The sequence below is a fragment of the Triturus cristatus genome, chromosome 7, assembly GCF_964204655.1.
Source record: "Triturus cristatus chromosome 7, aTriCri1.1, whole genome shotgun sequence".
Classification (NCBI taxonomy): Eukaryota; Metazoa; Chordata; class Amphibia; order Caudata; family Salamandridae; genus Triturus; species Triturus cristatus.
This window is the reverse complement of record NC_140590.1, coordinates 734,857,191-734,882,012: the sequence shown is the minus strand read 5'-3', so window position 1 is coordinate 734,882,012 and position 24,822 is coordinate 734,857,191. Positions and strand designations below refer to the sequence as shown.

The window sequence follows — 24,822 nt, the reverse complement described above, 5'->3', positions numbered from 1 at the left end:
ATTGCAGCTCCGATGCCCACCGTTATCGGCCTTCCCGACGCCAGCGCTAGCACCAATGCAGTCACCACCAGCCAATAACCGACAAAGGTGACTTTACGAAGTCTTCGACTTTGCATCACCTACCAGTCGATGCCTCACCACCGATGCTGCCTAACTTCTCCTACCCTGGATTCTATACCCCGCCTCCTCGTGGACTCACTGCCTCACCTCCCCTGTGGCAACCAGGGACCTGGTCTCAACGTCGGCACCAAGGCCTCACCTCCACAATGCTGTGCATTGTCTGTAGACATTGTTTTCCAAGGTACTGTTGTTTGGGGGTTCATGTGAATCCGTCCCTGATGCTGCGCACCTCTCGGTCGGTGCCGTACTTTGATTTGATGCCTGTCACGACATCGTAATAGCCCCAGTTGGAGTTATTTGTTTCTACAAGTTCTATATTGGAATAACTGTTCTAAAGTCATAATTTGATTGTTGCATGCCCGCTGATAACAAAAGAGATTTGAGATAGGCCATTTTGCCTGTCAGAGATTTCGTGACAGAAAAGGCACTAGGTAGCGGTACTAAATTAAAACCGCTATTCTCCTTAAGATGAGGGGTGAGTATCCAGACAGAGCATTATAAATATAGTAGGAGACTTAACCTGGATATAAGGGAATACCACGTCTAATAATCGGACAGTTCTCAATCTCACTGGGAAAGACCGGGTCGATTGAGGCCAAGTCGTATTTGACAACGGAAGATTAAAACAAGGATTATCTAGAGTCCTGGTTTAAAGGAGGTAACCTAACAAAGTGGTTAATAGTCCGCTTGGGACGGATTACAATAAGGATGCTTCTTGTAGGACAATTGTGCAGTGCAATATAGAGAGATTCAATTACTTGTCTTGATAAAGATGGGAGATTATCATTAATACCATCGAAACGCATCGACGCATTTGATTCATAATGTGTGAAAGTGACTGGACCTGTACATACTAGAACACGGTTTATTGTACCAGGTCTTGACTTTTAACAATGGTTCCATCGAATATGTCCTATTGAAAGACAAAGTATACTGTCTGTTTTTTTTCTCCGTGTTTTCTAGGTGATTTAATCCCCTTTTTTTCTTCACTCTTCTTGTGATGATTATAAATTGCATCAATGTATTAGATTTTCAAATGAATTGATGAAATCTACAAGTGTATTGTGATATATACCTGTATTAGTTTTATGGTGGTTTTATAAATCTTTTTAGAAAATTTACAATAATAATCCTTTTTATAATAAATACTTTTTTAGGAAATTTCTGTTTTGGATTATGCTTCTATACTATATGGGCTTGATTAGTCTATTTGCACTACAGTTTGTATGTGAGTGGTGTTAGAGTGAGTGGAGTGTTGTCTATCTAAGTGTGGAGGAAGCAAGGGAAAATGTATTTTACTTGTTGTAAGCACCCTATTCCCTTGTCTTTGTATAGGGGGTCCCTCTCTTTTTATTATAGATAATTTGATACATGTGTGTTGGATTTTTGTTGTTGTCGTTTTAGTCTTGTTTTCTTTAGATAAAGATACTTTATTTTTCTAAACTGATGTGGAGTTCATTTGTGGTGTTTTCATTGTGTTACTATGTGTTTGGGTACAAATACTTTACACATTGCCTTGGGAAAGGCCTGTCTGCTCATGCCAAGATACCAAGGGGGTGAGCATGGGTTATCTAAAGTGTGTAACTCCCTTACCCTGACTAAAAGCAAGGGTCCATACTTGGACAAAGGTGCATACCTCTGCCAATTGGAGAACACCATTTCTAACAATATCAGAATTACAAAAGCACAAATAAAGAACTTTTTTGTAATTCGGGAAGTGTGGTGGAGACAAATATTTTAATACAATCAAACTAAATAGGTGATGCCATTTCCACAAATTATCGTTTGTGCGCTGTGTAGTTTTATCAGTAAAACTATAAGTGCAAATGTAATTTCAATTCAAAATGTGTTGCCTGTAAAGGCAGTGCGCTGCCACAACATGCACCCTCCACACTATGCCACTCTATTCATACACCACTCCACTCTACTACAGTCTATGGCCATCCACTCTACTCCATGACATGGCACTCCACCACATTCCACTCTATGCCATGTCACACTAGACCACTCTATGCCACTCCATGCCATTTTACTCCACTCCATGACAATTTATCCCACTCCACTATACAACTATCCACTCCACCCCCCACCACTCTATGGCACTCTACGTCACTCCAATCTACCCCATTTCCACTCTACCCCAATCTATGCCACTCCATTCTATGACTCTACTCCATGCCACTTTATTCCACTCCACCCCCCTCCACTCTTTGCCAATCCACGCCACTAACTTTTATTTATACTGAACACCAGCCATGCTGATGTACACCATGGCTAAATAAAATTGGCAAAGCCAATAGCTCTTGCATAGACAAGACCTATTGCTTTGCCAATGCTTGTTTGCTCCTCCAGTCTCTATGGACAGCACCTTTCCAAGAGAAAAATACCACCCACTTGTTCACGTTTAAGACACTGCAAAGGGCCAAGCATGATACTTGAATAGAACATCATCTGTATTGATTAATTAAACGGCTTTTAGACCTTTTTTTTTACTTACATTATCAGTCAGCGATCTTTAAGGCAGCGGTAGGCACACTTTAAACTGGTTTCTTCAAAGAGTTACTTGTTTAAAGTGTGTATTGATGACGGAACAAAAAACGAATTTAGGTAATTTTCGTAACGGCAATCTTCTTGACTATGATCATAAGACGTATGAAGTGAACTGCCGATTTGTGCAAAGCGGACAGCTTAGTGAAAAACACTAACTGCGTGCCTCTCAATGAGGTAGTAAGCACTATATAAATATTGCGACAGAATACAGTTTCTCCCCAATTCAATATCTCTGTACCAAACCCATTCCCCCACTTTTCTCACTGGTACCACTTGCTCCTTCCTCTGCCTTACCCTTGCAACTTAATACCCAACCTCTCAGAACCCCGCCCCTTGCCTCTCAATGGCCACCTCTGTTGTCTTGATACTCCCTGGTTCCTATTCGTCAGGCCACCACTGAACTGCCGTCCTTCATGATGGGGCGGATCCTCTTCCTGAAGCTACGACTAAATTGCTTTCCTATGGCTCCTGATGGGCATTCACTTCCTGCCACTCAAAAAGAGGTGGGTCCGTGGAGGCGTTAGCCTCAACTCATTGTCCTCGCTATTTCATTGGCTCCACCCTCTCAGGCCTGCGTTTCTTTTCTCGTTCTTATTTTAACCCCGCCCTCTGGCTCAATTCTTTCCCAGTGGAAGTATCTCTGTAGCCCCTCCCTTTCATCTGGTATTGGTCAAACAGCTAAGGAGGTTAGTGTCAGTCATGGGGAAGGGGTGGGTTTGCGGCGGCGCGCGAGGAGAGCAGACGGCGGGGACTGCGGGAAGGGGTGTCCTCGCGCCAAAGCAACAACCGTCCGAATACAGCGGAGGACCGAAGAATGCCACCCACGTTATAAGGGTGCTACAGTGGCCAATAACCGAGGATACCGGGCACCAGTGGATTGGGTTACGCAAGGGCGCGTCCTAAAGAGGGGCCGCAAAGCCCCCGTGAGCTATATACACTGAGGGCAATGGAGGAGCTCTCGGCTGTTGGGGAGCAAGTCTTTGCTGCAGAATGTATCCTGAACAAGAGGCTGCGGAAGGTGAGTGGTGCACAGGGACGGAAGGGGGAGGTGTGACGGGCGGACTCTCAAGTAATAGGTGCAGAGGGTAAATAGAGCACGGGCTTTTTGGGAGAAGCCGTTTTGCGAGGCGTCTGGGCGTGTGTGCTTTGTGAAGAAGAGGGTCGCTTGCATTTAGGGGAGAATGGGGCCTTGTTTGAGGTGGGGTCAGTGTGAGCTCACCGTGTTGGGTCCGATGGGTGTTCTGTGTTGTTTGGGGGTCGAGACGGGTGGTAGGCTTTATGCAGATGGGGAAAGCGTGTCTGTTTACTTGAACACAAGTGCGCGGTGAGGCCGGCGGGGTGAGGTAGGGGTGGGCGGTACTTAAGTATGGGGAAACAAGTTGGTGCCTGGGTTGCGTAGGGATTGGTGGAGGGTGCTCTGTGTGCGTTTGGAATACTAGTGGGGTATTCTGGTTGCTTGCTTGAGGGGGAGGGGGTTGTGTGCCCTATACGTGTCCACATAACAATACATTAGAATCGGGTATGGATGGGCTGCTTCAGAAACCTATGAAAAAATATCTCGACAGAAACTCACACAAATAACTAGAAGAAATTCCTGGTGAAAGTTTCGTTGAGCAAATTGAGTAAGACTTAAAAAAAACAATGACTAAGCGTATAAAGAGGGTGTTCAACAGCTTAAGATCTTGTGTATCATAGTAACTGCTAAATTAGGTGCTTAAGAATAGGTCGTTCTGAATTGTCCCGGACAGCCATTAGTAGTAGTTTTTTTGTTTTTTTTACTAGCCTTTGCAGTGGTTGACAACCTCCAATGGGACTTAGATTTTCTCTCCTGACCCACATGTGATTTGGCCTGAACTTGTGGGCGTTTCATGTATTAAATGTGTGCTTGTTTTACTTACACGTGCGTATGCACGGATCCCTTGTATATATTGCACATGCATTATAATTTTATTGTTTGAAGTTTACTGTTAGTCCGTGCCTCTCCGATGTTCTAGATCCTACCAGAGTTAGGACTGGCAGATGCAAGGAACCGGAGCTGGCGAGGCTACGTCCTACCATCACTCCATATGCTGGTGTTTCGATCTTAATAAAGGATATATCAAATCAGTGGTTGCGGATTGGATCATCACAATTTGGCAACGAGTTATCGGAGCACCTTGAACCCACATCTTGGAACAAAAAAGGATTGTTTTTAACCCTGGGCGGAGTTGCACTATGCCGCACTACGCAAAGTGCAAAAAAAAAAGTCCGCCACACTACACAGAGCTACTCGGGCGACGGAGTACAATATAAAAATGCCGTTCGTGGTGATTGCACTGTGCCGGATGCTTGTCTGCACTGTGCAATCAGTGTGAAGGGCACCATGCACAGTGCAAGCGGTCCCTGCTTTCCTTTTCTGCTGCTCGAGTAGATTTTTACTCGTGGCAGCTTTCTCAACGCGAACTGGCAGTTTCTCAACGCGAGCATACGCGATCACTCTCAGTGAGAAACCTGACCTCCCCCCTCATTGAGAAATCTCACCGGGATGTTGATTTTCCACACTCGCCAACTTGATGTTGACGATCGCAAACGAGAATCTCGCGGAGAGGTTGATTTTCCGCGGTCGGCAACTTGATGTTGACGAATGCTAGCGAGGAAATGCATAGTGCAGAGTTCACCGCCCAGGGTTAATTATTTTTTGTATTTTGAGAGATTTTGGGAAAATTTCCTTAAATCTCGTTTTATTGGATTAGTGTGTCAGAGTATTAAGGGTGCTATTGCAGCTTACTTGATAAACATTACTTGAGGAATCCTTTACCAGGAGAATTGGAATACAGTAATTGCGTAACCTCTCTATATTGCAACAGTACCCTGGCCTCAAAAATCATAAAAATGTTACTAGAGCTGCAGGTCTAGTGACTTAAATAATCTACTCAACCTATTTGTAATGCTCTTGTCCCACGATCTGCTTTCAAATGATATGATATGATTGTGGGCAAATAATTTAATTGAGCCACATTTTTTTCCATTATCAAATATGAGAGCACTTTCAAATGTGAGTTCAGCATGTCTGCCGTTAAAAAAAACTCTTGTTTTATTCAATAGACTAAACTGTCTTTCTATATATAATACAAATCTAGCCACATATAGGATCCGCGTGACCCCTGACTTGCCTCTTAGTTCATTAACGGCATTCCAGGGTGGGAGCAGGAATGTTTCTCAAACCATGTTTAAAAATGATTACTTTTAAGTGGTAATACACTGTCCTTTGTAATCAGCAGATTTTACATTGAAATTGCCACAAACCTTCCCACTGACGTGCATCTTTACTGATAAAACTGTAGTGTACAAACGTTTGGGAAGACTTTCTGCAAACATGCATCATTTGCACGTCACCAAACAAAGTGTTCTTGTTTGTTTTGCCCCTATTTAACTCTGTTTGCATCACACTTAATTAGAAAAATATGCTTTTGTAATTCCTGATATATTTTTAAATATTTGGAATATTAACTCGCAAGCTATTTATTTAACCCCTTCGATGCTGCGCAGATTCCGCCGCTGTGCTGGCGGAATCTTGCGCGGGCGGGGTCATGACGGAATGGTTCCGTCATGAGCACAGCTCAACCGTGGGTCATGACGGAACCATTCCGTCATGAGCACCGAAGGGGTTAAATGGTATGTGTTAGAGAAAAATAACTGACGTATTCAGACTGCTCAATTGACAAAAACCTCTAACTCTAGTAAGAGAGACGATTAAATCAATTTTTCAGAGCAACAATTAGTTAAAAGACAAACTGAAATTTGAACTCTTTCTTCAAAAAGACAGCAAATGTGTCAAGATAAAAACAAGATTAAATGGCATCTTTATTGCGCATTCACTTTCTGAATGAACATGACACCTGTTCCTATCCAGCCTAAGTTTATTAGACAGATGGGACTAGTAGGCACTAAAAATAGCGAGTAGATTTTACGAGGTCTGGTATCTCTTGATGTCTGGCCGCATCTTTTGACGGTACCTGAAAGTTTCAGTGCTGTGTATTCCTTCAAGGGATGTTTGAGCCTTGAATTCTGGCCCGTTGTGATGTTTCTGCAATGCTGATTAGCTTTGATGCTTCGCGCTTGGAACGTTAGGTGCCTGAAACGTTGCTGGAATCGTGTGGGCGTTCATGCCTGGATCCTTGGGCATGTGTGTATTTGAGCCTTTGTGAGCATGCGTTTGTTTTAAGCAGTGGAACTCAACGCTGCTTATGTTTCTCACGTAACACGCACAGCTAGATGTGCGGCCATCTTGGTTGTGTGAAGTTCCCAGCGCTTATCTGGTGCAATTTACCAGAAGTTCACATACTGATGTTTTTATTCGTTATCTGTCGGTGCCAACAGGTCTTACCTGTGGATGCGGCACATCAAAGCTGAGTTATTCACAGCATTTAAAAGCTGGGTGAATTACTTATTGGGTCATCTATTTTTGGAGGCTGTGCACGTATTGAGTTATTACCCATACTTTGTGTTGGATAAGTTAACTAGTTCCTTTGTGTGAAGTTTGGACGCTTATCAAGGGCTAAATGTTTTTTAAAGTACTTTAGCAAAATATTTACTTGTTTTTTAAATTTGTGGTTTTCAACATGGCCACACAAAGTATTTCACTTCAACCCGTCAATCGTTTTGGCTGGCAGGTGGAATTTTATGCATGACATGGGAGGAGTGGAAGGCCTATTAAACCTTCTGAAAAGTATTGATGAGAATGGCGAAATGCCTCGGCAAGGAAAAAGAAAATACTCTTGTATTCTGTTGGGCCAGGAGGTTTGAAAGTGTATGAAGAAATGTCTAAGTCACCAGATGTTGGTGCTGTAAATGTTTTTGATGAAATACTTAAGGATTTTTGACACCCATTGTGCACCCAAAGTATGCATTGGCATTGTGAAATGTACTTTTTTTTTTTTTAGAAGGAAACGGGACACAAATGAAACCAATAATGGAGGGTTTCGTTAGAGTAGAGGAAGAAATGGCGCTCAAGCGTGCGCGTCGTGTGTGTCGCTAAGAACGGTGCTAACGGGTCAGGGGAAACGAACCCAAAAGAAACAGTCCCTGCAAGTGTGTGGGTCGAAACCCGCACCATCAAATAGAAGTGAGGTCCTGTGCACACGTATTGGAATAATGGTAAAGGTGTACCCGATAGGTAATGGCACAGAAATCAAAATTTCCTTGTTTTTGAAATTATGGAGATCGACATCAGGTGTATCATATGCAAGGATCTTTTTATATATATTAATCCAGATCAATACAGAGTGAGAAACAGACCAGCCGACGCGTGTTTCCTCACAACGTGTTACAATTGGGATTCTTCAGGGCTGTATGTCAAAGCATGGCGGTTCTGTAACCGAAGAGCCGGTGTTCAATCGGTCCGGGTCGTAGTACGGGTTATGTTGCGAAAAAAAGGGCGGAATGTGGGAGGGAATCCTCCCATGTGTCCCCCAGCAAACGGGGAACCAGAAAAGACGGGTGCGTCTTTAAGCATGAAAAGGTCTCAGTGCGAGGATCTCGTGTGAGAGATCGGCATATTCTTCCGTGGTAGGGACACAAATGAAACTGTGGAGGAGTTTGTTGCGGTGGTAAGAAAATTAGCGAGCGATTTGTAAATTTGATCATTTACCTGAACAACTCATTAGAGATCAGGTAATTATGCATACTAAAGATCCAGCTATATAGGAAAGGCTATAGATGAATAGAGATGCTGAGATAAAGGATATCTTAACTATAGTAAGAAAGGCAGAGCTTTCCAGCCCCAATGCTAGTGCATTAAAAAGTGAATTGAAGGAGATTTCTGAGGAGGTTTTTACTAAGGTTGGAGCCAAGTCTTTTAATACATTTTAAAAAGGTGTAAAAAGTCAAGAGTTCCAGAAAAAGAAAGTGAATTTAAAGTGCCATCACTGTGACAGCAGCTCGCATCTTGCATCCAGTAAATTTTGCAAAGGGGCATTTTGTTGGTCAGGTTAAGTGCGTGGATGATTGTAGCTCCAGTGATAAGAAAGGAAAGGATAAAAGACTTACTAATCACGATTTAGATGAAAACGAAGATAATTTAGAGTCCAAGGAGTTGATTATTTTGAATGTTACTGATGGTAGTGTAGAGGGAAGGAAAAAAAACCTTAAGTTTGATGACGATTGTAGGTACAAATGTTTGCAGACTCCGGTTATCCCAGTGCCATTGTCAATGGAAAATATATGGAGAATATATGATCAACTCGTATCCTGGGAAGCGTATGCCCCTGTGTCTGTTATTCCCGAAGTGCGCAGGCAAATGGTTCCACCACCAGCGCGTAGAGTATCGGGGATAGAAGGCACCCCTGTCGCGTGCCTCTGGTAATATGAATTCGGGTAGTAACTAGGTTGCCAATTTTGATTCTGGCAGTGGGGGAGTTATATAAGATGCTAACCATCTGAAGGAGGATACCCCCCAATCCTAGTCTCGTCGGGACCTGCTTCATGAATGTCCATTCAACAGAATCAAACGTTTTTTCCATATCAAGGAACACAGCTACTGCCTGGACGTCTTGCCTTGTGTGTTGGATCGCCCCAAATACTGTTCTCAAGTTGTAAGTCAAGTTTCTGCTAGGGACAAAACCTGCTTGCTCTGGTGCCCCTAATATCGGGGCCAGTCGGGTCGCCAAGATCTTAGCATATATCTTAGTGTCGATCTTCAGTAGCGATAGTGGTCGATATGCCGAGCAATCAGTAGGCGGCTTATCTGGCTTCAAGATAGCGACGATTAAAGCTTCCCTCATCGAGGGCGGCATAATGCAGTTGCCACACATCCCTTCGAACAGCGTAGCCAAGTGCGGGATAAACAGGTCTTTAAATTCTTTATAAAAGGCGACCGTTGGGCCAGCCACGCCTGGCGCGCTACCGGATTTCATCCCTGCTAGTGCTGTGGCTATTTCCTCTACCTCCAATGGGCACATGAGATATTCTGTGTCATTTGTAAGCCAGGGTAGCTTAATGTGAGTCAAATAGTCTAGGACTTCCGCGTTGGTACCTGTGCTTTGTGAGCTATATAGAGTAGTTATACTGCTTGATACCGGTCAGCGATCGCCGCCTCATCAGTTAAAAACTCCCCCTCTGCACTGCTAATCTCCGTAACATCTGCTGTCTCCCTACGTTTCTTAAGAAGCGAGGCCAGAACCGCGCCTGGGCGCTCACCTTCACCTTGTGTGCGAGCCGTCGCATGTTTACCTAAATGTTTAATTTCTGAGTCCGTCGCATCGTGATATTCCTCCAACAATGTTTGAAACTCCTCTTGGAGACTGTCATCTGAACCCGCAAGTAGCCGTTGCTCCAAAGACTTAAGGGAGCTCTCCAAGTCCGAAAGTATCTTACGGAGCGCTTGAAGGACTCCTAAGTGTTTAGTCACTGCTATCCTACGAATGTAAACCTTGAAAGTTTAAAACAAGGTAAGGGAGGGGCTCAATGTTCACAAAAAGGAAATAGAGCACCAAAGGACTATAAAGTAAAAAATGTTTTCCTTTTTGGGTAGAATATTTGTTAACTCATTCACACATTCTATTCATTCAAGCTACCGAAATCAGGTGTTCACAAATCACTCCTTTTCATGGAACACTTCAATACAAAAGAACGTCAATTTATATAAAAGCAAACTGTTTATTTGCATCACAAGATTTATTTTATCACAATATAATCATTATAAAATATGCATTTGATTTTTAATAAAGCGACAAATCTTAAAAACAATTGAATAGTTAATACTAAACAAGACAAAAAAGGAGATTTAAAAGACAATCTATTTTGTCATGAGACAGTTAATTCAGAAACCTCGTGGGCAACAATTGACTAAGGATTCACTTCCTTATTTGACAAAGGTTTGTGTGCCCCTTCCAAATTTAACACAAAAATATTGCGTCGACGTGTTTCGGAGGCTATTCGTTGTTTGTGGCCTCCTTCTTCAGGACTATAAGTAATCGTATCTCCTTATCCAGGAATGGTTGCCTAATGCACAAATGGAAAACAATTTTTTACTGATGGTATACACAATGTGTTTTCTTTAACAAAAATCTATATGCCGTCATGCCCTGTCTTATTGTACAGCTCCATTGGTGCGTGGTGGACATCATTTTTTTAAGAGAAACCGATACATTAATTAGGTCCTCAATGTCTGACTGTTAATTGTAGAATATCGCCAGTATGCACCACAAAAGTAACACAAGCCAAACTGCCTAGGCTCTTTTGTTATGTGAAACAACGTGATTTGTATTGAAAGTGTTTCCATTCAATCACTCAACCAGTTATCTACATTCACACTTTAACTTCACACCAGTAGGGAATCACCTTACTCATGTACTCTTAAAAAATGTTTAAGAGACTCACCTGTGCGAAAACGCACTAGGCTTGCTTATTTATTTTGCTGCAGTCTTGCGGGAGTTTTTTCAATTTCTCTCACTTCCCTGAGCTGTCAAAAGAATAATGAAAATAACTTTTTATTTTTGTCTAAAAAATAATAAATCATTTATTTGATTGTAAGGGGGAGATGAGGCTCCCTAATGGAGAGTCCCATAACTAATTTCCCTATTCTATTGCCTCCTTAATTAATATAGGAGTCTGGAAAATACCTTTTAGGGTTGTTCGTGGGGGTTTGTCTTGTTTAGTATTAACTATTCAATTGTTTTTAAGATTTGTCGCTTTTTTATTAAAAATCAAATGCATATTTTATGATTATATTGTGATAAAAGAAATCTTGTGATGCAAACAAACAGTTTGCTTTTATATAAATTGACGTTCTTTTGTATTGAAGTGTTCCATGAAAAGGAGTGATTTGTGAACACCTGATTTCGGTAGCTTGAATGAATAGAATGTGTGAATGAGTTAACAAATATTCTACCCAAAAAGGAAAACATTTTTTACTTTATAAACCTTGAAAGTTTGCCATACTACCGTGAATGTGTCCACTGACCCTATATTGCATGTAACAAATGTCTATAGCCTCCGCCCTTTCTGATTTGAACACAGTGTTCATTAGTGAGTACGGGGGGGATATGCCAGGTGAAAGGGGGGGGGGATATATTTCTGTGGACTATCCATAACCAGCATCACCGGAGTGGTCTGAAAGAGTGCGAGGGAGCACCACACAGTCACGGATCTGATTATATACAGTCCTTGAAGCCAGCCAATAGTCAATTCTAGTGTGTGGGTCATGACATGCGGAATAATGTGTGTGCCCGCCTGCCCAGAGGAGCACTGACGCCAAACATCACAGAGTTCCAGTTGTATCATCGCATCCATAATTGTACGTGCTGCCGCGGTGGTGCGCCTTCCGGGCCTCCTGACCTATCCTGCCTAGGGTCCAGCACACACTTCAAATCGCCTCCCCAAAGTTGATGGATTCCCCCCTAACCACCCATTTTCTCCAGCAATCCTGCATAAAATTTGGGGTTATCGAAGGTAGTGCCATAAATGTTGACTAGGGTCAAGTCCATACCCTTCCCACAGCATCTTGAAATAGTAAAACTACCCTCCACGTCTGTCTTTTGGCTCCAGTTTTAATTCAGATTTAGGATTAACCCAAGTAATCACTCGGCGAGCATGCAAAGTGAAGCCTGCCCTCGTGTATTTCCTGACAGCCCTCTACTGCAGAGCATTGTGCTGTTTAGGGGCAAGTGTGATTCCTGCAGTAAAGCTATGTCTGTCGTGTCTCCACAAATATGCCATGACTCTCCTTAATTTTCTATAATCATTGAGGCTGCGTACATTCCAAGTTAAAACCTTAATCCTAGTGGTGTGTGTCTGTGCCATGTGCTCTGTTAGGCATCATCATGGATAACTGTGAATATGCATTTGAACAATGTGCCATGAAATTACAGAATGAGTCATGCATGCCCAGAGCAATGAATACATCATAAAAATCTCAATAGTTCTTGGTCTCTGTGCCCCGCTCTCACCCATGCCAAGCATACCCCAACTCTGTAATGGCGGAATCCCCCCCGTAGAAACCCCTGATATAATAACTTGTTTCCCCTCTATCAAGATTTAACAAGTTAAGCAGTACGCAAGGTTGTGGTTCACACACGTGGGCGGATGTTCCCTGCACCCTCTATTAACTGAACCTTGTTAGGCCATAAGCCTAGTACCATCTGACATCAAGCATATCTAGTGCATCTGACTACTCACACAACTGTACCACTCGTGCCCGAAAAGTCAATAGTGCAAAAATCAATACAGTAGACTCCTATTCGTTCTGTCCGCTCACATAGAACCCGGAAGCATTGTTATAGTAACACTATGGGCCTGCTCCAACCCTTCCTCATCAACGTTTGCAGAAGTGCTAATAATACCCACCATGCCTTCCACACACCCCCATAAGTCACAATCTTATCTACTAAGGTGAACATCACGATGGTTGGTCCTGGTCATCCAGACTGCCTCCGGCCGCTCCCATTGGGTTGAACTGCTCTGTACCATTCAGTTTTTCCTTTGACCACTCCTTTAGGGCTTTCTGCAGCATTTTAGGGTCTGTAAAAATCTGTGATCTACCTTGTCTGTTCACTCAAAGTCTCGCTGGGTACAACATGGCGTAATCCAAGTTTTGCTCTCTCAACTGACGCTTTAGCTGTGCAAACTGTCTGCACGCCTCCTGCACGTGGATCGTGAAGTCCGCGTAGAGCGAAATAGCAGATCCCTCAAACTGTAGAGACTGCTTCTTCCGATCTGCTTTCAGTGCTGCATTCCTGTCCTGGTAATCTAGCAGCTTTGCCATAATAGGTCTTGGGGCTGCTCCGGGGGGGGGGGCAGTCTCTGGCCCAGTGAGGGGTGTGCCCGCTCTACCACGAACATCGAGGAGAACGTTTCACTTCCCAGCAGTCACCAATAGCTTTTCCACAAAGCATTCCATATTTCCCACCTGTGTGGACCCCGGAACGCCTGTGATGTGTATGTTACTTCTTCGGGACCACGCCCCTTGATCCTCCGCCTTGTCTTGAAGAGTTTGCAGCTCTTTTCCCATCAGCTTGTGATCTGTATCCATTTCTGTCTGGACTTCATCCACTTCAGTGACTCTGCGTTCAGTCATGTTGAGCCTCTCCACTTGTTTATCCATCCGCTCGGTCATTCTGGAATCTAGTTTAGTGTCGATAGTGAACAGGCTATTTCTGCATGGCGGCGAGTATGGTGCGGATATCCCCCTCCACCTGCTCTGGCATCTCCTCGTGTACATTGGAGCCCTCCTCCAGGGCGTTCTCAATCAGCCTGGATTTACGCTGCTCAAAGTGAAGTTTGGGCTGTTTTGTTGCCATTCCCCGTAGTAGCTGTACAGGGCTGTCCCCAGTCGTGTTTTCTTGGACTAAAGAATGCTGTTGCGTGTTTCTCTGCAAAAAGTAGCTCAAGTATTTTCGCTATGATTCAGTGCGATTTAATGGTGCAACCAGAATGCCACAATTTCAACTGCGCTTTCGGAAAATGTTCCGTTGTAGGCCACCATTGCGCCCTATCAGCCACCCAGTCCAGCACCACACCCAGCACAATACTTGTATTGTATTGTATTGTCATTTATATAGCGCGGTTGCTGCCCAAGGGCATCCAAGCGCTGAAGCATAAGACAGAACTGAGTATGGCGGATGGGTTTAAGGTTCGGTGGACCTCGCAAACAGGTAGGTTTTCAATTGTTTGCGGAAGGAGAGTAGGTTTGAATTAGTCCGGAGCTGTAGGGGGTGTGAGTTCCACATCTTAGAGGTGTTTAAGGAGAACATCCTGCCTCCGGACCTAGCTCTCCTGACTCTGGGTACCACAGCCAGGAAGGCCTCCGTAGATCTAAGGTTTCTGTTGGGGTGGTATTGCGTGACTAATTTGTCGGTGATAGCTGGGCCTGACTTCCAGAAAGCCCGGTGGGCAATACATAGTGCCTTGAATGCCACTCTTTGTCTCACTGGAAGCCAGTGTAGGCTGTTCATTGCGGGTTTTGCTGACTGAGTCCGTGGGATCTGTAACAGGGTGCGGGCCACACAGTTCTGCACCACCTGTAACTTTCGCAGGGTCATCTCTGGAGCTCCAACATACAGGGCATTGTTCGAATCTAGCCGGGACAGAATCAGGCCCTGTATTGCCACTTGTTTGGCTTCCATTGGTAAGAGGGGGAGAACTTTCCTTAGTGTTCTTAGTAGGCCGAAACATGTGGCGGATAGTTTGGTGGCCTGAGTAGAGAAGGAGAGGTTTTTGTCAAGCCAAACTCCTAGACTTTTTACGCTGTCCTTGGGAGTTGGGGGGGGGGGGGGGGTACCCAAGCAGGGAGGCCAGTGGGGGGTGAGAGACACTGGGGATGCTGAGCCCAGGAGCATGAGCTCAGTTTTGTCTCCGTTAAGCTTTAAGGAGGAGCGTGTCATCCACTCCTTAACATCCTCAAGGCATTTCATCAGACCTGCTGACATATGTTTGGTACCCTCTTGAGCCAATGAGACCACTAGCTGGGTATCGTCGGCATACGATACAATTTTTATACCGTATGGTTCGACGATCCCAGCCAGTGGCCTCATATATACATTAAACAGCGCAGGGCTCAGTGAGGAGCCCTGCGGTACTCCACAGTTCAGAGATTTACTGGCTGATACTGTATCCCCGTCAAAGATCTGGAAAGATCTGTTGTTAAGGAAAGATTCAAAGCATCGCCTGTGACGCCGATGTTGCATAGGCGGTTCAGCAAGGTGGCGTAGCTGACCGTGTCGAAGGCCGCGCTTAGATCAAGGAGGATCACTGCCACTGATCCTCCCTGATCTAATATCTTTCGCGACTCTTCGATGATTGCAAGCAGGGCAGTTTCAGTGCCGTGCTTGGGCCTAAAACCTGTCTGGGTTGGGTCCAGGAGCAGATTGTTTTCCAGGAATTGTACTAGTTGGGTATTTATGTACTTCTCCAGCACCTTACTACCAGGGAAGTAAAGAGATTGGGCGGTAGCTGGAGTAATCTTCTGGGTTGAGTGGGTTTTTTTAGCAATGCCCGAACCATGGCTCTCTTCCATCCAGTGGGTACAGTACAGGAGACGATGGAAGAGTTGAGTAGGTCTAGTACCACGGGAAGTATAGATTGGCTTGCCTGAAGTAGTGTCTCCGGAGGGGCCGGGTCGCGGGGGGAGCCAGATTTAACTAGCCATGCCAGTTTATGAAGGGTGTCCAGGTCTAGTAGAGGGAAGCGTTCCAGAGTAGACTGGTCTGAGGGGGGGGAAGTGCTCAGTGGAGTATGATTGGATATTCCTGAGTTATTGGCTACTATCGGGAAAGAGGAGTATATTTGAGAGACTTTGTTATGAAAAAAATCTGCTAACTCGTTACACTGTTCCGGCGTTTTTGTCAAGGGGGGGGCAGTATTCGCTTTGATGCAATTTTTTACTATGTGGAAAATCTCCTTGGGTTTTGAGTTGGCTGCTATAATTTTATCAGCAAAGTAGGAAGCCTGTGCCGTCCTGATCCCATTTCTATAGGTTTTGATTGCCTCTTTATATTGGGATTTTTTGTCAGGGTGGAAATCAAGTCGCCAGGCTCTCTCTTTTTTCCTGCAGAGGCGCTTTTGGTCTCTCAAAGTGTCTGAGAACCAAGGTGCAGTTTTGTGTGTCCTCTTTGGAATGGATTTCCGTAGAGGAAGGATAGTGTCTAGTGAGTCCCTGACCCAACTCTCGTAATTTTTATTTGCTTGGTTGGGGTCTATGCAGGGTGGTGGGCAGGAGCGCTCTAGGTTAGTTACCCATGGCTCTATAGGGAGTTTTTTCCAGTTGCGCTTGGTTACGGGTTGAGGGGTAGATAAGAAGGACTTATCGGTGAGCCAGGACAAAGGGACCAAGAAGTGGTCCGACCAGGGAAGACGAGTAGGTTGCCCCACTATTAGCTCAGTGCAGTTGCTAAATATTGGGTCTAGGAGATTACCCTTTTCATGGGTGGGGGCTGTAACCAGCTGGATCAACTGAAGGGCTGCAAGATCGTCGATTAATTCCCTGGCGATAAGATCTGTGGGAGAGTTAAAATGAAGGTTAAGATCTCCTAGAATCGTGTAGTTGGCGGAGGTTAAAATTCGGTTGGCTAAGATATCTGGTAGGGATTTGTGAAACAGCTTAGCTGGTTCTGGGGGCCGGTAAATCAGAGTACCAGTAAAGGAGATGTTCGCAGTAAAGTCTATGCTGAATGCTAGGCTTTCGCACTCAGGAATAGCTTCGGTAGTGATGCGACAACAGTACTTGTCTTTTAAAATGATAGCCAGGCCTCCACCTCTCCCCTTAATCCGGTCTAGTCTGTGAATTTGGAACCCGGGGGGTAAGGCGGAGACTATATCTGGTTCTGAATGAGACGTGAGCCATGTCTCCGACAGGAAGATGGCATCTGGGTTGAACTCCTCTAGTAGTAAGGCAATTTGGGTGCTGTGCCGCGGTAAGGATCGGCAATTAAGCCGATACAGCCCAGTGCCGCCAATATCTAGGCCCAGGTACCTCCTGTTAATGTTTAGTAGCAGTAGACAGTAATGGCGTCGGGACAGCCGCTGTCTTCCGGGCCAGGCCTCCGTGCCGAGACCGATATGTATCCGGGGAGGGCGTCTCCCTCCCCCGAAGCTCAGTCCCTCAAGCTCGTCTCAGCCAGGTAGGTCTCTTTTTGTGTGCACCATGAACAGAAGCACCTTCCCCTGCAGCTGGACCCACAAAGCGTTCGCGCCGCTACCCGTGTTATACGGTCTCGCTGAGTGTCTAAATCTTTCACAGCCCGGTCCCACAACTGCGTCACGCCGCCTTTATTGATGTCTGGGTGTGATAGCAGGCAAGGGGCCCAGGGCAGCGCCGCTCGTTCAAGTAATGCGAGGCCACCTACCCGGACCGCGCAACCGCCAGTGTAGGGGGCTGGGTATCTGCTCCGGCGTTGATCCTGTGCCGTCTGGACGGTCGGCACTGTTTTCCCCGGCAGTGGGCCCCGCAATACAAATGACGCCCTGGGCCTAGTCAAAGTCAAGACGCCAGGCGAGTCTCCAATTCCGCTTGATGAAGCAGCTCCTTATTCCGGTAGCGAGCGCAGCCGGGTGGTTCGGCAACTCGCTCAACTGGTCCCCTGCCAAGCAGCTAACGTCACTCGCCACCCGCTGATGCGCTGCCCGCGTCGCAGCTCCAGTCTACGCTGCGCAGGTCAAGGCCCCCACATCAGGCCAGATCAGTGGCTACGAATTCGCCTGCTACTTAGGGCGCACACAGGTCGATCTGATTCGTGCAGCCGAATCTGCTCTGATGCAGGATATCTGACAAATTTTGTGATGGCTCGACTGAGCTCTCTGCTTAAGCAGCCATCTTGGGCTCAGGCAAGCTCCCCCTCCCTCCCCCCCCCCCCCCCCCCCCCCCCCGAGGCTTCAGGTCTTTATATATACTATGGACTATCTACCGGGAAAGAAAAATGTGCTGGCAGATTTTTTTTTCCTCGTATGCCAACTGAGGTACAAGAATGTCAAGAAAATGCGTGGGAAGATTTCCATATTGCATTAATCTATGATCATGGCATAACGCCAGTGGAAGAAGAAAAATGGAAGACAGTGTATTCTTTAGATTCTAATTTTCAGGCCCGTCTTGTCTTGTAGAACAGGGTTGCACAGTGAAACACCAAATAGTGAAGGACTTGAACGCTTTTTGGGAAGTGAATGAACTGTTAGTTATACATGGTACTCTATAAGGAGGTGATAAAGTAATTCCTCCTTCTCTTTTGCCTGCTAAAATTGTGAAGTTGTCATGAAAGCATTGTTAAAACAAAAAATCAAAAGATGGTATTGATGGCCTTGCCTGGACATGTGTACTGAAAGAATGGTGAGGGATTGCTTGTGGTGTGCGAATTCAGATAAGTTCAGACAAGTCTCTCAACCTTGTGACCTAACGTGTGAACCTCTAATTCCAGTGAACCGTGGCTGTTGATATTATGGGCCCCATCGGTTCCCCAGCTAAGTACATACTTGATGTGTTTTCCAGGTAGCCTATAATCAAAATCTTGGGGAAAATATTATCCTGAGGAAGTGCTTGTTTCCTAACAAGGTTTTCATGTTTGAGGAATCGCCTGTACATATTATCAGTGATAACTGGGTACAGTGCATGTCTAAATTAGCTAAAGATTATTTCAGTAAGATTGTTGTTAAGCATAGGACTACTTCCATGTTTAATCCCAGTGGGAATTGCATGATTGAGTGGTTTAATAGAGTTCTTAATAATGCCATTCATCTAGCTATCAAGAATGGTGGTGACTGGGAGATGGACGTTTTAAGACTTTGGATGTATAGAACTACCAACCATGAGGCTTTGGAAACTTCATCTTTTAAAGTTATGAGAGGTAGAGGATTCGGGACTAAATGTAATCTTGAGAAGTTGATTCAGAATGAAGATTATGCCTCATCAGTGGAGAAGATACAAGAGTAGTTTGGCTAAGCACCTGTTTTAAAAAAATATAATATTTTTCCAGGAATAATGCTGGTTGCAGTGGTATATCTAAGTTTGAATTTGATGAATATTTGGTTGAGGAGAATGGTAATGATCGTGACTTATGTTGCAGTAACGATCTTAGAGGAGGATGTGCAGTTGGAGGAAGAAGTAGTTAATGTGGGAAAAGCACAGGCAAATGGAGGCATGGTTGGATCTGATTTGTTGAGTTGAGGAGGTTGTGACATCTAAGAAGGTTGAGGAGAAGAATGGTGTCAGAAATACAGTAGATCCACATTTTGCGGGCAACAAGAGAATTTGAGTTCAACCCATGTGGATGTTATATTTTTTTTTATTTGGTTTATTTTTTTTTTTTGTTGAGAGATTTCATTGAGTGAATTTAGTTTTGTAGTTTTTTTTCAGTCCATTATGAAGGGTAAGATGTGTTTTTTTGTTTATTAAATGTGTTTGTGCGCGTGTTTGTTTTACTTGCACACGTATGCACCGATCCCTCGTATATATTGCATGTGCATTATAAAGTTATTGTTTGTATTGTTCTGCTAGTCTGTGACTATGCCGTGTTCTAGGTCCTAGGGGAGTTAGGATCAGCAGGTGCATGGAGCCAGGGCTGGAGAGGCTGTGCCCTACCATCACTCCGTTTGGTGGTTTTTCAATCTTATGGGATATATCAAATCGATGGTTGCGGATTTGATCATTGCAGTGGGTGACGATAAGGGGTGTCCTCTCACACACATTCCCTATATTGGGGGGGACCTGTTGGGGATGCACGTTGTCACTCTTGGTGTTTGCCATGGCCATGGAACACCTAGCATGAATACAGAATTCACACGCTCGACTGAGTAAACCAGAAAACCACGACCAATCCTGGATGCATGCAAGTAAACCCTCATTGCATCATATACCTGGTGATCCAGGTAGCTAACATAGAGGCAGTAGTCCGATCAGAAAATATGCAAACCCTAATGGGCAGCCTTCAAAATATACTCTTCACTGGGCTACTTTCCCACTATAGCTTATGTGGAGGGTGCCCTTATTAAACTGATCACAAATTCCAAAATATTGAGCAGCCTTCAAAACTGTCTAGTTAGACTTTCCTTTAAATTTTTCAGAAATCTTGCATCTCTGGTGAGGGGATTTTTTTGATAGGGTGAGCTTTCTACGGTAATAATGACCAAACACTGCAAATCCACGTATAATAGGTCATTGGGTATGGCCGACTTCATATACTGATATAGAACTGTCCATTTGATAGTGGTTAATGATTGGCTATATGGTTCCACGTCAGACCCAGCATACAGAGCGATATAGACTATGGGAGACACTTCCATGACAGGTTAACAAAACTCCACTCTGGATGGATACATTTCTTCTAAATTACAGCCCTATAAAGTTTTAAAGAATGGAACCATCTGGGCAACTCCATTCTTGACAACATTGCTACCTCTAGTCTGGAGTGGAAGAACGTGAGATTATCAGACTCCCCCCATCTCCATTGTTCCTGCTTCTTGCAGCTCTTCCACGCTATCACACCATACCTAGGAATGTTAGAGGTTCCTGCTTAAAATCCACTGGAAGCCAAAATCACCTTGTCCTAACTTATCCTAAGAGGCAGTATATCCGAAATACAAAGAACCCCTATGTCAGGCAAGGAAGGTCCTGCATGGTAACACGTGCATCGTAGGGCGGAGTGGCCCAACTGTATGCGGATCTGGAACCCAGGTGAAGAAATTGGTCATGCAGCATGCGTGTGTACCATGTCAAAGGCCTTCCTTGAAGGACTGCAGTCTAGCATAAACCGGGAGGGGGCGTTACATGGATGACATCTTGATTGTATGAAAGCCCACTAGAAACCAGGATTTTTTCCCCTTTGGGTTTAGGGGTGGGGCTGCCCAAAACGGGCATGCCAATGTCCCCCCTCACTAAACACCTGGGGGAGTCCAGCTGGGTATGGCTTGTGTGGATCCCCCAAAGATTTCCTACCCAAAATCCCTTGTAAGCCTCAAGTGTAGCTGAAAAAACCCACATTTTCCACATGTTCTTGTGTGGAATCACCATGCCGGCACAAATGTCCTACCCCACAGCGTTCCCCTCAGACTCCCGTGTAAAATGGTACCTCACTTGTGTGGGTGTCCAATGCAGAAATTGCAAAACTTTTTTTTTTCTTTTTTAAATGTAGCGCTGATAATTTGCAGTGCTATACCCTTGAGCCCTATGTTTTTGGCTCTTCCCAGTCACAGGCCCTTGCCCCACCCACACAAGTGAGGTATCCTTTTACTCAGGAGACTAAAGGGAACTATGTGAGATAGGACATTTGTGCTGGCACCGCACGGTGATTCCACACAAATATGTGGAAAATGTGTTTTCAGCTAAATTTGAGGTTTGCAGGGAATTCTGGGTAGGAAAACGTTGGTGGGTCCACGCAAGCCATACCTTCTTGGACTCCCCCCAGGTGTCTAGTTTTCAGGAATGTATGGGTTCGGTAGGTTTCCCAAGTTGACTGCCGAGCCCAGGGCTAAAAACCCAGGTGACCCTCCCCACCCCCCGCAAAACCAGGTAGTTTTGTGATGGGTAATTTAGAGGTCTCCTCAATACGTTTTGGGCCCTTGCCTGTCGCGGGAACTTGACCCATGCGAGTGAGGTACCATTTTTATCGGAAGACTTGGGGGAATGTGGGGAGGGTGGAATTTTGTGGATCCACGCAGATTCCAGAACTTTCCATCTCAGTAATGTGAGGAAAATGTTTTTTTTTTTAAACAAAGTTTGAGGTTTGCAGGGGATTCTGGGTAACAGAACCTGGTGAGGGCCTCACAAGTCACCCCATCCTGGCTTCCTCTTGGTGTCTAGTTTTCAAAAATGTATAGGTTTGCTAGGTTTCCCTAGGTGCCGGCTGAGATAGGGTTCAAAATCTACAGCTAGATACTTTGCCAAAAAAGGGTCAGTTTTCACTGTAGAAATGTGGTGTCCACGTTGTGTTTTGGGCCGTTTCCTGTTGTGGGCACTAGGGCTACCCACACAAGTGAGGTACCATTTTTATCGGGAGACTTAAGGGAACTCAGAATTGTAGACCAACTGTTTATTACCTATTGACTTTCTATGCATTTGTGCCTTCCTAATGTAAGACAATGCGTAAAAAATAAGTCACTTTGAAAAATTACTACAGGCTAATATAAGTAACCACAATTTTGGAGATGTGCAAATAGCTACTGTTTCTAAACTCTATATCTTGTTCCCGTTTCGGAAATACATAGGTGTCTTTGATACCTATTTTTCACTCTTTATATTTTAACAAATTCATTGCTATATACCCGGTACACCATGAAAAACCACTGCTAGACGCTGCTCAATTATTGGCTCTGGGTTCCTCGGGTTCTTGGTGAACCTACAAGTCCTATATATCCCCACAACCTGAAGGGGCCTGCCGATATTGCTTTCAAATATCTGTCATACTTAAAAGTTACAGGTTAAAATGTTGGCTGAAATGGCTGTTTTTTTCAACTCATTTTCAATTTTTCTAATTTTCAACTGTAGGCATCTATTAAAAAAAAAAAAAAAAAAGCTTTGAAGGATCCGCGCAAATGACCCCTTGCGGAATTCAGATTTGTCTACTTTTCAGAAATGTATAGCTTTCCGGGATCCCTTATTGCTTTCACACCCATTTCTACCACTAACTGGAAGGAGGTTGAAAGCACATAAAGTACCAAAATAGGCACTGTCCCAGTAAAATGCCAAAACTGTAAAAAAAAATGTTGGTTTTCTGACAAGTCTGCTTGTCCCTGAAAGCTGGGAAGATGATTATTTCAGCGCCACAAACCTTTTTTGATACCATTTGCAGGGGAAAGACCAGACGCTTTCTTCTGCAGCACTTTTTCCCAAAAAACAAACACAATGTTGCTGTATTTTGGCTAATTTCTGGGTCCCCTCAAGGGGAATCAACAAACCACGAGTTCCTTTAAAATCCCCATGATCTTGGAAGAAAAGGACGCAAACTTGGTGTGGATACCATATGTGGTCAAAAAGTTACAGGGGGCCTAAGCGCGAACTACCCCCAATAGCCAAAAAAAGGCTTCGCACAGGGGGGTAAAAGGCCTAGCAGCGAAAGGGTTCATGCCCTTTTGTATGTTGATGACCAAGTAATCCTGAAACATGGCACCTGACAAGGTATGTCTCTAAACGGCCCTAAATATCCAGGAAGAGTGCTACACAATGTGGCTGGTGGGGTACATAACAAGCATTTCTAATTCAATCAAAGTGTGGTAGCCATGTTTGCAGTCCCTGCTTTCTAGATCTATCCTCTTTGCATTCTGGTTCTTGTAGTTCCCTCTTCCATTATAATTGAAGAACTACAGTGAGGCTGAATGCCATTAAATAAAATGCACCCAGATAAATTATGCATGATTTCCTTGCGGTTTAAGTGCTGCCAAGCTCTAAATGCAGGAAAACCGCTGCCACAAGTTATTTATTACAAGGCCTATGTCGGCACACACAGGGCAACTAATTAATTGACCAATGAGCAAGACGCAGCACAGCAATAAGGCACCTACCTCACTTCAATTTTTGTTCATATTTGTAGGTTTGCCGAGTTACTTCCCGTCCTGTTCCCAGTGGGTTTGGCGAAAATACTGAATGTCTGCTACCGTTTATAGCCTGGCTGCTAACGGACTGGGATGGCCAGGGCACCCATACAGAGCTTCGTCTTGTTAGGGGTCTGTGAAATCCCATTATGTGGTATGCCAGCGGTCGTTGCAAAAAGACCTGTGGAATCCCAGAGACACTCCTGCAACACATGGCTACATTTTCAAATAACCTCATAAATGCTCTTATTGTCCTAGCCCTACAATTTGAGCTCACCTTCCCCATACAATCTACCGACGATGTAAAAGACTGGCACAAGGAGGGGCTTGCCCATTCTATTTATTTGCCTTGTTCGCTTTATTATCTGTGTAGGAAGGTTAAAAGGGTAGTTGAAAGGTATACGCTGCTAATCTCTCTCTAACCTGCTTTAAGTGTGTTTCCCTTTACCGATCAATCCAGGCTTTTATTTTGTTTACTATTCCCGCCCCAAAATTGATTCTAAAAAAATGACTTAAGAAAAGGAGGGGGTGTACTGCATGTTCTGTCACTTGTTGCTGTCTTCATTGGGCTTTCTCACAACAAAGTATTTTGGGTCTGTCTCCTAGGTTTCCTGTTTTGTTACTTAGAGTAACACTAATATTTGATCCATGCTTCCGATTTCTTATTACATGTTGCATATCCTTGGCCCATGGGATAGATGGAATGCTAGATAGGAGTCCTTGATGCGGTGCCTATTTACTCATGTTATCTTTTCCTACTACTCCATTTGGGTCCCTCACTCTGGTCGAAACCCCTAATCACAGACAAGCCCCAAATACAGATTGAGAACCCTAGGCTGGAAACGGGCAGTGTGACAAAGATCATAGTTCAAACTCCGAATTAAATTGGCCCCAGGAGAAACCGCTTAGATGTACGTGCTACCATATTGCACAGCTTATAAAGCTATTAAAAACACTTCCCAATGTTTGGTTGTGGCGGTTTTTGCTGGTAAACCAATTGAAGACAACTGGTGCTTCATTTTTTGATGAGTGAAGTGATGCATCTGTTTGCTGTTTGAGGGTTAGTAGGAGGGTGCCATTTCTTTGGTTGGAAGCTGGGCATTGCAGATGGCCTGTGAAAACCCTTTAGGTATTCCTCTTTTCAGATGTTCAGGTAATGGTAGCCGG

The 24,822-nt window shown here is 44.5% G+C and overlaps 1 protein-coding gene across 1 annotated transcript in view; it reads left to right on the top strand.

Annotated features, from left to right (window-relative positions):
• Positions 1-3,390: 3,390 nt before the first annotated feature.
• The window catches only part of LOC146810442 (chromobox protein homolog 2-like), a 215,115-nt gene continuing 193,683 nt past the window's right edge, over positions 3,391-24,822 (top strand). The window contains exon 1 of the mRNA XM_085617445.1: positions 3,391-3,688. Coding sequence (XP_085473571.1) covers positions 3,617-3,688 — 72 coding nt within the window. The 5' untranslated portion in view covers positions 3,391-3,616. The remainder of the gene's footprint in view (positions 3,689-24,822) is intronic.